We start from the raw sequence: 15,399 nt of genomic DNA on the forward strand, positions 1-15,399 counted from the left end.
CTTCACTCGAGCACTCTCGTCGGTAATATCAGAGTAGACAGAATGATAGAGTATGCCGACTTAGAACTGATGTTGAAATTTTTTAATTTGACGTATTATGACGAAAATCGTCGCTAGGGTTGTAACTTGTTACCTATGAATTTAAAACTATGACATATTCGATGGACGTGTTCCTCTTTGGTCGTATTGTTGTTTGTGTTTTGGCACATGCGATTAAAATTGTCAGAATCCAATTTTGAAATCTTTATTTTAAATATTTAAAAATAAATTATATCAGCCAGCGCGAGGCACATTCCGTTCATAGTCCTAGTGAAACCCGACGAATTTGACAGATATTGAAACCTGTCCGTCTCTTTGCAGTCGAACTACTGGTCGTTATGTCTATTGTGGTAATATGACATTTTGATTGACGCATTTTATACAAATTGCTTGGGTAGGTACTATAGTGGTACTAGGTGCCTGCAATGACGAGCTGGACAAATAATTGACTTGTATAGTGAATTTACATACTAATAGCACTCAAGAGTGCTCTAAGGAATGAGAAGAAAGATCTTATCTCATAAAGCACTCTTCGATTGAAAATTGTACTGTCGAATTATTTTGAGTTATTTGCCTTCAATTGCCTAAAGATATTTTGTTACATATTAATCATCAACAAATTTATTATGCATCATCATAATATTATGATGATGCATATCAACGTTCTGAAAATATTTGATTCAAATTTATTCAGAAATAAAACAATTTTTTTCTTAATAATATTATAATATAAAATATTACGGGTAGGTACAGTTTTTTTTCTAAATTGTTGTGACAATGAAGAATTATAGTCCGCAGACAGTGGTTTATTTTGTATTTATTTTGATTGTAGAAGTATTTTGAGAAAGATAACAATATATTTTAAAAATAATACTTAAAAATATATTCGAATAATAAACGACAACATCTTAACAAAAACGCACACTATCTCACAGATTCTGAACTCACACTAACAAAATAATACAATGTTTTTAATTCGTAATGTTAATCTGTCAGAACATATTCTGACACTTTTATTTTTTTATATTTTCTGATATTATTTGATACGTCAAACCGAACAAGTCGTTATTTCAGTTTCGTGGCTATAAGAAAGCGAAATTACTAGGCAATTGGTTGTAATATTGTGATAGTGATCGGCAGTCACAATATTACTATTGCTAACGATGACAAAAAAGAAGGAAAATAAAATACTTAATATAATATGTTGGGACACATTGTATAATAAACAGTACCTATATTATTATAGGTATATTATTAAAGGTAGTAATCAGCTTTTCGCTATTCAATTGCTTAAAGGTGGAAGTTGTTTTCGCGGAATATTGCTAAAAATAATAACAAACTAAATTTATTCAATTGTTCATTAATTTGATAGCATGAGATTAATGATTATAAGGTATAAACCTACGTATAAACGGATGACCCATTTGTACATTGTTACGCCGGACGAAAGAATAATTTATAATATTACACAAATCATAATTAAACATTATTAACATTAACAAATTGTGTATTATTGATACTTTGATGTGGTTTTATGTGAAGTTTATAATTATAAATTTGAAGCATAATTTCATGAGGTGAGTAATTTTTTTACTGTTTTACATTTTTTGTTTCGCGTAATGCTAATTGCACTACTATATTTATTATAAGAGCAGAGTATAAAATAATAAGTGATAACATTCTAGCTGCATTATATTATGTAATTTATTCTCAGCCTAGCTTATACAGCATGACAGGTGAAACATGTTCAATACTGAAGGACGTGATATTATTATTTGGCTATTATATTAGTTGAAAAAAAAAACACTTGATCACTGAGTAAATGTAGCTTAAAGTTAAATAATTATTTACCCAACGCATGGACACCGCGCGCGGGAAAGGTAGCGCGCGTTTACTATGTCCATGATTCATTTATTTACTTACAAAGGTCAAAAATTAAGTACCTAATTTTATTACATAAATAATTAATTATAATGAGAATCGAGTACCGATTACTCTCCTTAAGTATTGATCATGTCTCACCAGTCATGCTATAAACACTACTTCAATTCTGAGAGAACTGGGAGAAATGGGAGCGTATAATTTTGTGTCGTGTGTCATATTAAGCTGCATCTCAGTCATACAAATTGCTGTATGACCTAAATCTAGTTTAATGTCGTATGCTAAGTCACGTGGGTAACGGAAGCGCTTAAGTTGAGTCACCGATTGAATTTCTCATGGTTGGCAATATACGAAAGTGTCTAGGTGTATAAAAATATTATAGAAAGGACATGATTGTTTGCATGGAATGGGCTCCGGTAGTTTTAGGCACTGGATGGGACCGATTGCATAAAAAAACTTGCCACATTTGGTACTTTCTATCGTGGAAGTGCACAATACGGAAGTTTTTATTTTGGCATACTACATACAAGCGTTAAATTCATCAAACAATCATTAAATTTAGAGTTCATTTTGAAAAAAGCAGCATAATTTGTATTTGTTTTCCATGCCCAGACGCAAAATTCATTCTGTATAATCCAATTTTTGTCATAGCATGTTTTATACCAAAGCTGGATATATGGTTTCGAAGCAAAAATATCTTTTAAGCCCCTTTACGAGCTTTTGCAGCAAAGCCAGGTAGCTTTTAGGCAATTAGGTTTAAAATTTAACATTTTTCGTTTCTTTTCAATTCGCCTTTGACGTCGAGTTTGTACGTTTATTGCATTCGGCTGACATGAGTGGATGAAGCGGGTAAGTACCAAATAAAAAAAAGATGTTTTTTAAATCGAATCCACATTTTTGGTTCTTTTTATGTAATAAGGGGGCAGGGGGCGGGTCACCTGATGGAAAGCAACTTCCGTCGCCCATGGACACTCGCAGCATCAGAAGAGCTGCAGGTGCGTTGCCGGCCTTTTAAGAGGGAATAGGGTAATAGGGGAGGGTAGGGAAGGGAATAGGGGAGGGTAGGGAAGGAAATAGGGGAGGGTAGGGAAGGGAAAAGGGTAGGGGATTGGGCCTCCGGTAAACTCACTCACTCGGCGAAACACAGCGCAAGCGCTGTTACACGTCGGTTTTCTGTGAGCCCGTCTTTCTCCGGTCAAGCCGGCCCATTCGTGCCGAAGCATGGCTCTCCCACGTTACATACAATTTCATATTATCATTTTTCATTTCTAAAGCCTCCATTTATGCAAAATAAGTCAGTTTTCAAATGGTTACTTACCCGCTTTATCCATTCATGTCTTCTGTTATGATAATATTATTATGTAGGCTATCCACGAGTCATGACTCATGACATTAAGTTCGCATATTGTAAAAGTAAATTACAATACAACGGTATTTAAATTCAAATCAATTGTTGTCGATTATTGCCCACAATCCCCATTCAGAGGTTGACAGTTCCAAATTGGTTCTGGAATTGGGTTAAGCGAAAAGATCGCAATTTGATTCGCTTGGTAGCCCTAACGCCTTTAGTACACCTTCAAAACGCGGAATATCTGCGAAACAGGAAAAGAGCGAAATGCCATATAACGCATTGCCGTGTGGCGAGTGAGACGGCAAATCGGTTCGCCGCTGTTTCGCGTTTCGTAGTTTCGTACTAGAGGCGTAAAATAGATAAATAATTCATTCAATAAAAATACTTACTTCTACAGTTAATAACATTTTGTCAGTTTAATCTGTTACTAAAAAACTAACTTTGATTAGATTTAAAAAAGTCCCATTTTTTTCAATGTAACAAAATATGCACCCTTTATTATAATTTTACTATCTGTGCCCCGCGGTGTTACCCGAGGTTTAAGTGACTATGAAAAGTACCGATAATAGGGTCAAAACGGGACGATACATGGTTCTATAATGGTTTATGGTAGTGATGATGAATGTAATTTGCATAGTAGCACATGCTTTCCGTTCTTAAAACAACCTCGAAACTCCAAAACTTGTATTCATAAAGAGTCAGGAGTTCTCTCAGCACCTTCCGAACCAAGGTATACTTTGGTGCAAAATCTTACTTGTTGGTAGCATATGCTTAGAATACTGCTCACGAAACCGAAGTCACTACATGTTTCCATTTAAATTTTGAGGAGTCCCCTCGATTTGCTATGGATCCCTTCATCATATTACTATTTTATGTCTATGGTACCAAATTGGGATGATAACCTAAACACCAAAAGAAAAATATTGAAAATCGGTTCACAAACGGCGGAGTAATCGTTGAACATATAAAAACGAACATAACACCTCCTCCATTTTGAAATTCGGTTAAAGTTGTAGCCTATGTCTTATTCTGATGTATTAGCTATATTATTGTAAAGTTTCATTAAAATCCGTTCAGTTGTTTTTACGTGAAAGAGTAACAAACATCCATACATCTGTACAATTGTACATACATGAATACATCCAAACTTTCGCCTTTATAATATTAAGTAGGACTAGTAGGACTAGACATAAGTAATTGTGTAACACCTTAGCGTCCTTTTAGTAATTGTAATAGTTGTTACGGAGTGTTGTGATCGGAGATCCTTAGAGCAGACAAGCTTGCATTTACGTGTATCACTATTCTTTTGTGTACCCTGGGCACGTATGATCCCCAGTTTAAACGTAAGATATGGGTATTTCGTATTCGATCGTGGATTCTTGGAAATCTATTGTTATTCTATTGTGTCTCGCTCACCAGTGAGCTTATGGGGTTTGATGGGTTAAAATAAGATACACCGAAAGGTAACCGGTTCTTTCTTATGTACTAGTTTTTAATCACTAGAAGATGTAGTTGGTGCTAGTTCAAAAGTACAAGAAGATGTGGTTGTGGAACTTATCACGTGTGTTGTGTTGTAGCGTCGTTGAGGGGGCGGGTCGCGGCGGGCGGCGGGGCGGGCCCGCGAGATGAGCGGCGCTGCCCGCCCCGCCCGCTATGCAGCGACTTCGGTCTACCTTCAAGCGTTCCAAGACCCCGACGCCCGCAGACATGAAGACCCAAAGCAGTCTCGAAGTGCCAAAACAGGTACTTGCACTCTTTATTGTTCAGGGTGTAACAAAATAAAGTGATAATACTTAAGGGTTATGTATGTGACCCTCATCTATATGAGGTTCACTGTCTAAGTACCAGCCCTGAAAGACCAAATTGTTTTTGTGATTTGTATGGGCAAGCGCCCCAGCGTCATGACTTTTCCCATACGAAAGTAAAAAAAGTTTATCACATTACACATCCTAAAGTATTGTCACGTAGTTTTATTACACCCTACATAATATAAGTACGGTAGAGTGATTATTATTTATCATATTCCTGATATGAAATCATTTTCGTTACTTACATTGCTCTTGCAAGTTACAAAATCACCCGGCCGGTCAAAATATATATATAGATTTGTCTTATATGCGATAACACGGCTACGTCGAAATTGAGTCATCAATAGACTTCAGGAACAATTTGACTGATATAATTTATTACACGATAAGACAGATTAACTACCAGCGCCGTGCGCCGAAAACGACTACAGATTGTATTCATTATTATTTCCTATGCTGCCTTATACTCATACACTAGCCCAGTAATTGCAAATATTATTATTATTTTGTTGCATTACTAAAGTATAAATTTTTATCTCCTCTTCTATCATTTATTTAATCAAGACAGGCCTTTCCTTAACGATCTAGGATCCTCATTACTCACCGTAGTAATTGAAGATAAAATAGGCATTTATTTAACATAACGATAAAAGTGTTTAATTATTTTTATTTAAAGTCTTAACTTTTTAGTACTCTTGGTGTGAATACGAGTGGAATCCTTTTACAAACTTTTAAGTTTTCCATATAATCTACTCGTACGTTTAAACTTTGAAGTTAACAATTTTAATATTCTTTCAAGTTTTTCTTTTTTATTATTTTCTTTCTATTAATCATTTGCCTGCGCAATGAACCATATTTAGCCTTTGCCTTGTAGCGTTTCAATTCACTACCCTAAATATCTTACTCGATTCCAAAGAACAATTAGCAACACCTCATTACACTAAGATGATCTAAGTACCTCCATACAACCCAATGATATTCTATTTTACTAACGTAACTAAATTGGCAATTTACGGCAGCAAGGCGTTGCCACTTCGAAGTTGCCTGCAGGCATATCTGACTTGCATAATCACATAATGACTTGACATCGTCGTTTGAACTATCTAGTGGTTATCCATTTCTGCCTGCCTAGCATACGCCAACGAGATATCTCACTCTCGAGATAATTAAAAACTACTCGCCTCATAATGTCAAAATCTCGACATTATCTCGACAAAACTCTATAAAAATGTGTTATTTCGATGATAGATCTACGCGAGAAAAAATGTTTGTCATGCTAGGGTCAATATGAAGAGATGAAACCATCAAACATCGAGAAAACATGTAGAGTGAGGTATCTCGTTGGCGTATGCTAGGAAGGCAGAGAATCGTTTGTAAGACTTTGCTACTGTAGCATTTTAGAGACTCATTGATACAACGTGTGTACGGAGTGCAATAGTCTCGTGAACTCTCGTGGTAATTGCCACGAGAGTTCACGACATATAATATCGAATACTATAATCGCTCGGAAGAAACAAATATACCGTATCGAAGTTGTTTCCAACGTTTTAACTTTACGCAAAACAATTCTGAGTTTCCTGTTCAAGTATCTCGATTGAGAACTTATAAGTCAATTAGGACGAGGATTTTTAAATGCCATAATAAAATATAATGTTATTTTCAATCGCATAATATGTTTACAATGATTGGACTATTTTTAAATCACTTATTAGGTACTAATATTTTTATTAGTCCTACACACGATATCTTGAATATTTTTATTTTATATTGATCTTTATCTAATATTAAATTATCTCCTTTGACTTGGTGGGTATAATTTTGGTAGACTTTAAGGTACTCAATGTAAAAAGCCGGCGCCGACACGTAGCCCCTACGCCGTAGAGCCTACGTGTCTACGGCGTAGAGCCTACGTGTCTACGGCGTAGGCGACATGCGTTTGATGTATTTGAGGAAAATTCAAACTGCGTATATTTGTAATTTAATAATGAGGTCTGAATCAGCTTGTATCCTTTAGGCTGGTTTTACAGTCACGCGTTTCGGCAGCGCCGTCGGAGCGCGCGCGTTCTAAGATGTAACGAACATATGGGCGAACGGCGCTGCTCAAGCGCGCGACTTAGAAACGCAACTACTACCCCATACATCTTCGAACGCGCGGCGCTCCAACGGCGCTGCCGAAACGCTTAACTATAAAACCAGCCTTAATAATAAAATTAGTAATCTATCAATTTACAATAAATATGATTTTTAGATGCCGTATTTCACTCTGTAAATTAGATAAAGTTTCTGTCATGACACTAATAACGTCGAGATACATTAATGCATACATACCTCATATTGTTACGATAAATTGTACTCCGTAAAGAGTGGAAAGTAAGTGAAATTTACAATAAGAATGTTAAACACGTTTATTTCTTTTACCGGGAACCTTATGAGAGAGTCTTATGAAATACAATTTGATTTGAAAAGTTTTCTTTCTGAAATATGACAGTACTTTTATTTTCCATTTTGCGATTAAAAGGGACTTAGCGAGTTCTCAAGCAAACTAATTTGATGAAAAGAACTTCAGTACAACCAAATCATACAAAGCGTTCTAAATATTTTAATACCGAGGTTAATGAACTAAAAGGCAAGCGTATTTTATTTTTTACAAACAGGAAATTGCATACATATTCATATAATATCAATTAAATTTTCCATTTTAGAGCTAAAATGGAAAATGGAAAATCACATTATGTTTGAAACCACGAACGAATTACAGAATTTTATATTTTAAATATAAAATATATATAAATAATAAAATATATTTTGGATAGACTCGTAATAAGGACAACTTATTTAGGTTTTATTCGTAAGCACATTATTTGGATGTTTGATCTTATCATTTACTACGTAAGAACATCTTTAAGAACTTTAAGGGCCTGTTTCACCACTTCCTGATAAGTGACGATTAGGCTATCCACCAATTTACTTGACAGATCAAGTATGGAGAATCTGTCAAAAAAGTTGTGAATAGGCCAATTTATCAGAAAGTGGTAAAGCAGGCCCTAAATATTTATCTTTGGTTTAATACATGGTCATACTTGTACAGATCCGGTCGGCGTCGTTCGACGAGATCCAACTGGAAGCGGCCCGCAGCTCGGGGTCGACCCTGCTGCTGTCGGTGCCGCAGCAGGGCGCTCGCAGCCGCTCCTTCGACTCCGCCGGATCTGATGACTCGGGCACATACTTGGAGGTGAGAAATTCATTTTGTATTGTAAGGTATTAAGTAAATATGACGTCAACCGAAGTTATGGTCGTTGCCAAATATTATGTTTTTAGCTCCCGCTGTTATTTTGACCAAGACTCAAGTACACATTTTTTCAGGTACCGCGAATTTGGTCTCGGCGCCGATCAGGTAAAGGCACCCCGCCACCATGCGTTCACTGTCGCCACATGGAGACGTGGCTCGCCCGTCGGAGCGAGGAGCGATCTACACCCGAGCGCCCCTTCGCCTCCTCGTCCGCCGAGGACGACGACGACGACGACGACGACGAGAGCGAGCCCGACGCGCCGCGGATTTACGTCGCGTGCGCCCCCCCGCCGAGGATGCTGCTCCTTCCGCCCATACAGTCCCCGCCCCCGACCCCCGGGGCCCCGTCCTTCGAGCTGCAGCCCCCCGCGGACGAGCCTCCGATGCAACCCCAGAGGAGACGATCAATCTCTCGGCAGGAGGCGTTCTTCGTCGAGCCGACCGGGAGCTCGCTCGAGAACGTCCGAGCGTCCGAGCAGGAGGTCGAAAATGCCGCGAAAGACGGCACGGTAGTTCTCGACATTTACTTGGCGGTACCCGAATTGAAGCGAGATCGAGCCGCATCCGTCGACTCCTGCTTCTCGAAAGTGTCCGGGGGAGCTCGAGCCGAGGAGATAACGGCCGACGCCGATCTGCTCAGCGTGCCGAGCACCAGCCACCGTTCGCGGTCCGTCGACATCGTGCTGCCCACCGCCGAGCAGTCGCGCTACAAGGCGCTCGCGTTGACTTCCGCCCAGGCTGCGGCGGCCAAGAACCAGTCCGCCCCGGAAGGAAAAGATCAGCAGCTGGTTCCTGTCGTGCTACACTCCTGGGATATCAGGTAGGTGCACGCTCGTAACTAACATCAATTTATATCAATTAATGTTTAAATACAACAATAATTTTGTTTTGTTTCTTTTCTTTTTATAACCTCGACCATTTTCTTCCTTCATGTCTGTTGAACATACTCGTATTTTTATTTTAAAGGAGACTGAAACTGGTGGGCCCAAATGTAATAAGTTCAGAGTTGTTTTAAAAAAATAGTTATTTTTTTATGTATAAAATACCAAAAATCTACACAAATTCTCAATCTAAGTGGAGAAATATGCAAATAACTGTTTTGTGAAATAATCGATTAACGATTAATCGAATCAAAAACGATATTTCAATTATTTATTTACAGAATAAAAACTTCACACTAGGTATTTGACTTATATAAAATATATTAAACTACACCGCATATGTCTACAATTCAATAAAACATAACGTATAATATAAGTCTATTTTATTAAAAACATCCTTTTCGATTATCGATTTCATATCGATCAAAATCATTCAGTATCTAGTCTGTGGTAACATGACATTGACTTGCTTTTGCCGTTATCTGTGTCTCACTTCACACTTGTTTTGTGTTTTTTCGATGCATTTTGATTGCTTTCCCAATTATTTTATATTTTCAACGACCACTTCTTTGTTTGTTACGAACTTCGAACCCGTCTACGTTTTACGACTCTTGCTTTCATATTGGACACCGAAGATTGCCTGCAAGTTTGACTTGGAATTGTTAATTTGGATTTTGTCGCCAGCTTGTGGATTGGATATTGTTGAAACCATTCTTAATCTATGGTTGAAACGATGGATCGCTGTGTGAACTGTGAAGTAGCAACTAGTCACTGCAATACATTAGCTCGACGACCAATAAAGACGACGAAAATAAACCATGAAACTATTCTATCAGTAATTCGGCAATGGCTTGCACCTCAGCCTGTAAGCAAATATAAACTCACCTATCTAGGTACTACCTTGATAGACTTAAAATACCTACAGCTACAAGGTATAAGCAGATTATTTACAATTAAAGCAAATAAATTCTAAGCCAAAAGACTAAATAGTCATTGTACTTTTATGAGATATTTATTTTAAGATATGTATAATTAAAGTATCTTTGTTTGAGTCTTCATCGACTTGTGATGACTTATCAGACATTATCTACTAGATGTAACAAATTAATATTTTTCACATATTTCTACATGTATTCATCTGACACTTAAAGATTGCTACATAACCTCACATTTACTAAATCTCGAATATCTCAGCTTTCAGATTGTCAATGTCTATAGAATTTTCAGCAAGGAAACTCTTAATTTTAAACCTTTTAATTCACACCATTTTCATGTCTTTACATACCCAGATTTGTATGTACTCGTAATTGTTTCGATCTCCTTTAACCGTAAACAACTATTATTTTAATCATAGGTTCCGCACCTATGATTAAAATAAAAATTGTTTATTGTTCAACGTCAATATATATTATAATATTAAGTTGTATTTATTCCGGAAGTTAATCGAAATCAGAAATCGATCTTACTGTTAATTTAGGCCGTTTTTATTTAATTTAGACATATATTTCAAAACACTAAACTTTAAGTTATCTTTGCTTCGTATAATATTACGTCATCTGATTAGCTGTTACTTATTATTATATTCACATACTATATTATACTCTTTATGTATGGTATGTATGTACTAACATTTTGCTTGACTTATTACATTATTTGCCTTGAGGTATACGGATAAGCTTCGGGAAATATTATTATTCAGACGCCTGACATTATTAGACAAGCAATTTCGAGGGACTTTAAATAGGTACGAATTGCTGTGGGAAATAAATTACGTGCATAGGTTAAGCTCTTTCTCTATTTATTACAATTATCAAATAAATATCTGTACTACATACGTAATAATAGATAGACATACGTCTTGAGAGTATTTTATTGGAGGGTCAGGGAGGGAGGTTTTTTATTAACCTATTTCCAAATTTCAAGACAAAAAATTAAATAATATGAAGTAATTATTGCTGTGGTTTTCTTTCTTTTATGAACGGTAAGTGTTTTAAATGTTTTAATTGATAATTAACAGTTAAAATTTTAATTTTGCCCGCCACTTTACAACTCCAAAATTCGTTTACCTCTTGGCCTCGGCGTTTCTTTCGAACTTACCTCGGGGCCAGACTGACATAGTGCGAAGTTATATACTATTTTATGGTGTTAGTAAAAAAATATGCAATATGGCATAAGTAATGTTTATTTTTATTAATAGATGTTTTAAACTGATATATTTGACCAATAGGTATGTATACGTAAAGGAGTTTTAGTGAGTGCTGTTGAAAATAGTAAGTTTTCTTTTATCACGTTACAAGCAATACTGAAATTAGTATTACCAGAGCCCAGAGGGATAGCAAATATTTTTACCCAGTAGGGTTAGTTTAGCCTTGTATGGGAAACTGAAATTAATTATAGTCAGTTTTTTTTTTAACCAGTATTTAGAAAAGGTCACAAATAGCTTAAATTCAAAAACTCGACCAAATCCGACGAGTGCGTTAGCCGCCATATTGGTTTGAAGGTCCAACCTTTTTTTAGCTATATCTCAAGTGGTGCAAAAAAAAAATCTGACTATAACTAATTAAAAAAAAAATCTAACTCTACTGGGGTATTATGCACTTACGTTCAGAAAGTGTCTTACAAAAGCCAATAATAATTTTAAACTTTGATTACTAAGATTAATAATAATTAGATAAACTTATTTATAAGTCTAACTGCTACCACAATAGACATCTGCTACTCAGAGACGAATTTAAAACTATAAATGAAGATTTTGACATTAGTCCCTGGATACATTATATTGTGTCAATCATTATAAGCCTGGAGATGTGACACAAAATTTTTGGTCATTTGTACCAGGCTGGCGGTTCTACAGGGGTATAATTATTACGTAAAGGCAAAAAGGAAAATGATGGTCATAGCGCTCGCACTGGCAGCCCAAACGCGTGAGCGTTAATCGAACGTGTCGGATAAATAACGAGTGTCGAACGATTTGTTCCACAAAAATGCTTGTATTTTCAGACAGTAATGCCATACTTCTCGGGTGTGGCTTACAGCCCGCCATACCGACGCGAATACATTAATTTTAATAAATAAATTGAACCATTTGTACCAGGCAAATTTTTGCATAGCTAATCATTCACGAAAATCACCTTGCCATAGGTCCCAATGGCCGCCATACCACTGCAAAGGTGTAATTTTTTTTTCGCCAAACGATTTGTATTGCATTTGAATTTTTGGAAAGTATTTGACAAAATGTGACGGTTATTATTTTTCCCATACTTCTAGTAGGGGGAAAAGTGCTGCCATACTTGAAATACTTATTTATTTGACACGTTTTGAAAATAGCATCATTGTATTCTCGTCATTTGGATGCAATTGTACCTAAACAATATGACAATTATTTTGATACCAGTAGAAAAAGAAGAATATAATTGAGGTTACATAATGTAGATATAACATTTTGATTGGCCACAATTAAGTTTTACACGAGATATTTATAATGAAATATACCTAATTTAATTTGAAAACCTAAACCAATTTACCTAACCTAATTTAATTTAATTTAATTTAATTATTACCTACTAAAGTAGCATAAAATTATGGTTTCGTCAATTTACTATTAAAACATGATAGGCTTACTAATATTAATCTAATCCTAAGTATTAAATTTAGAAGATAATATTATATATCTACTATGTAATATCACTAGCAAATAATGAGCAGGTACAATTAGAGAAATAAATTCATAACAGATGGTGAACCTACGTAATTTGGTCAGATTACGTCAAGCCAAACTAATATTTACTTAAAAAAAATATGATTAATGGTTATTTTAGTTTATTAAAATCTTAGTCTAAAATATTACCTCTCTCCCGAAATTTCTCATCTAGGTCACAACGATTTTCGTTGAAACCTAAATATTTGCATAGATAATAATAACCCTATCGATATCTTGATTTAGAATGTTTGAAGTTAGGAAACTACTTCAAATCCAACAATATTGGAGAACGTCCAGATCTACGGGAACTTACAGTAAACACTTTACGTAAACTACTTAACTATTTACCAAGTTATAAATGCAGATCATTCAATTTCAGTCATTTGGACTGAGAAATCTCCGGTTGCTTGGTTTGGTGTTGGCCTACCAATTATTAGGGTAGAATAAGTACGAAGCGACAGTCTGTAGCGACATGTCCCCGTGCTAGTGGCGCCGCGACTAGTCCATACAAAATAAAAGGTTGCATTGAATTGTTGCTGACGTTTCAGCCCGGAAATATTCTTACATTAGGGCTGCGCCATTTATGGCAAAAAGTTAAAACTTTTAGGAAGTTCCTTATCGGAACTTTCAGGAACTTCGTTCAAAAAGTTAAAACTTTTTGGAACGAAGTTCTTTATCGCGCGTTGCGAAAGGGGGCTAGACTTGCAATAGTGTTATTTACTTCGATGCATTTACTGTGCTCTGAAAGGCCTACTTTGAAAACGGTAAAAGCTTAAGGCGGGTTTTAACCAGGCACACTCAAAACTTCGTTTTATAAAACTTAGTTCTCATTGAACGCGTTCACGCGGTGACGTAAATCTCGTGCTGTTTCAAATGGATTTCACAAACTTCATTTGATCGCGATTAATAAATCTAAGTTTACGTGACGTCATGCGATTATTTTACATGTTTTCATTATTTCGGAGCCTTGTCACTACAAAATAGCATAAAACAATTTTTATTTTTTTATTCATTTATTTATATCAGGCTACATAGGCCCATACTATATTATACAGGGTGTAACAAAAATAAGTGATAATATTTTAGGGTGGGTACGTGTTCCTTGTAGAGAGTTTACTGTGAAAGTAGCAGCGCTGAAAGACCAAATTTTTTTTTCACTTTTGAATGGGAAAACTCGTGACGCTCGGGCCCTTCCCTTGCTCATACAAAAGTGAAAAAAAAATATCGTCTTTAAGCGCTGCTACTTTCACAGAAAACTCTCTAAAGTATTATCACTCATTTTTGTTGCACACTGTATACCTTAATGACTAACATACATATATAAATTATATACACTTAATATTAACTACACTTTATCACGAGTTATCGGCGACGTGACGCGCGCTTCATTCCGGAGTCTTCCCCGGAACCTTCGGTAGACCACATCAGTCGGCCAGAATTCCTCCGCTTCAAAGGTCGACAGAAGATGCGGCGGTACTCTCACCACAAAGGAACAATACTATAAAATACATGTAACGCCTCCGTGGTCTAGTGGTATAGAGCGCGGATCTTGACTTGGAGGTCGTGGGTTCGAGTCCCGCGTTGGAAACATGTTATTTACAAGTTTGGTTAGGACAATGCAGGCTGACCACCTGATTGTCTGACAAGTAAGATGATCCATGCGTCGGATGGGCATGTAAAAAGTCGGTCCTGCTCCTGATCTCTCGCCAGTCGTGTCGGTCTTCCATCCCACTGGGTTATGAGAGTAAGGGAATAGAGAGTGCTCTTGTGTACTGCGCACACACTTGGGCACTATAAAATTACTCCTGCGTACCTGGTCTGGTTTCAATGAAACCGGCCACCGTCACCAAAACCGGTGTGAGAGCGATTATAAAATACAATACGGTACATAAACTAACCAAACGCATGTATCAAAACTGTCATCTTGATATTTCTTTTCTTTTTCGTTTCGCCATGACACTGCACTGACAGGGCTTGAGTGGGTTTAATGACGTTAAACTTCGGACATTGGGCGTTCAGAAGATAAAACTCGGATTTGCTGTGAACGAGTTCAGTTTATGTTGGTGAAATGCAATGGGATATTATAAACGCGTTTATACGTTTAGAACCGGTTCAGTGCGCATTGAAGAAGTTCCATTTCTTTGGTGAAATCGCCCCTAAAGCGCCGAAGACATTAGCTTATCTCATCAACGCTTATTACGGGTCAAATAACCGAGATTGAACCCATAAAAGTTGTATAGGGAAAGGGAATGGTTATAATGATTAAAGTAAATGGTTATGATGATTAGAATCAGGACACGATGACAATTAATAGTTCAGGATGCGATTAGCGCGGCCCCGCGCGCGTGATGTGGCGCGACCGACCTCCACACAGTCGTAAGAGGGAAGTAGCAATTTATTATTATTGTTCCCATACCGTAGTTTCATTACTGTAATAATATCTTAGTCAA

At 36.5% G+C, this 15,399-nt stretch overlaps 1 protein-coding gene across 4 annotated transcripts in view; it reads left to right on the forward strand.

Annotated features, from left to right (window-relative positions):
- The window catches only part of LOC121728533 (eye-specific diacylglycerol kinase), a 119,024-nt gene that overhangs the window by 983 nt on the left and 102,642 nt on the right, over positions 1-15,399 (forward strand). For all 4 annotated transcript variants that reach the window (XR_006035829.1, XM_042116682.1, XM_042116683.1 and 1 more), the window contains exons 2-4: positions 4,849-5,014; positions 8,168-8,311; positions 8,443-9,188. Coding sequence is in view for 3 of the 4 variants with exons in the window: in XM_042116682.1 (XP_041972616.1) it covers positions 4,925-5,014; positions 8,168-8,311; positions 8,443-9,188 (980 nt within the window). In the remaining variant the exon portion in view is untranslated. The remainder of the gene's footprint in view (positions 1-4,848; positions 5,015-8,167; positions 8,312-8,442; positions 9,189-15,399) is intronic.

This window comes from Aricia agestis, chromosome 7, assembly GCF_905147365.1.
Source record: "Aricia agestis chromosome 7, ilAriAges1.1, whole genome shotgun sequence".
In the NCBI taxonomy this organism is placed as follows: domain Eukaryota; kingdom Metazoa; phylum Arthropoda; class Insecta; order Lepidoptera; family Lycaenidae; genus Aricia; species Aricia agestis.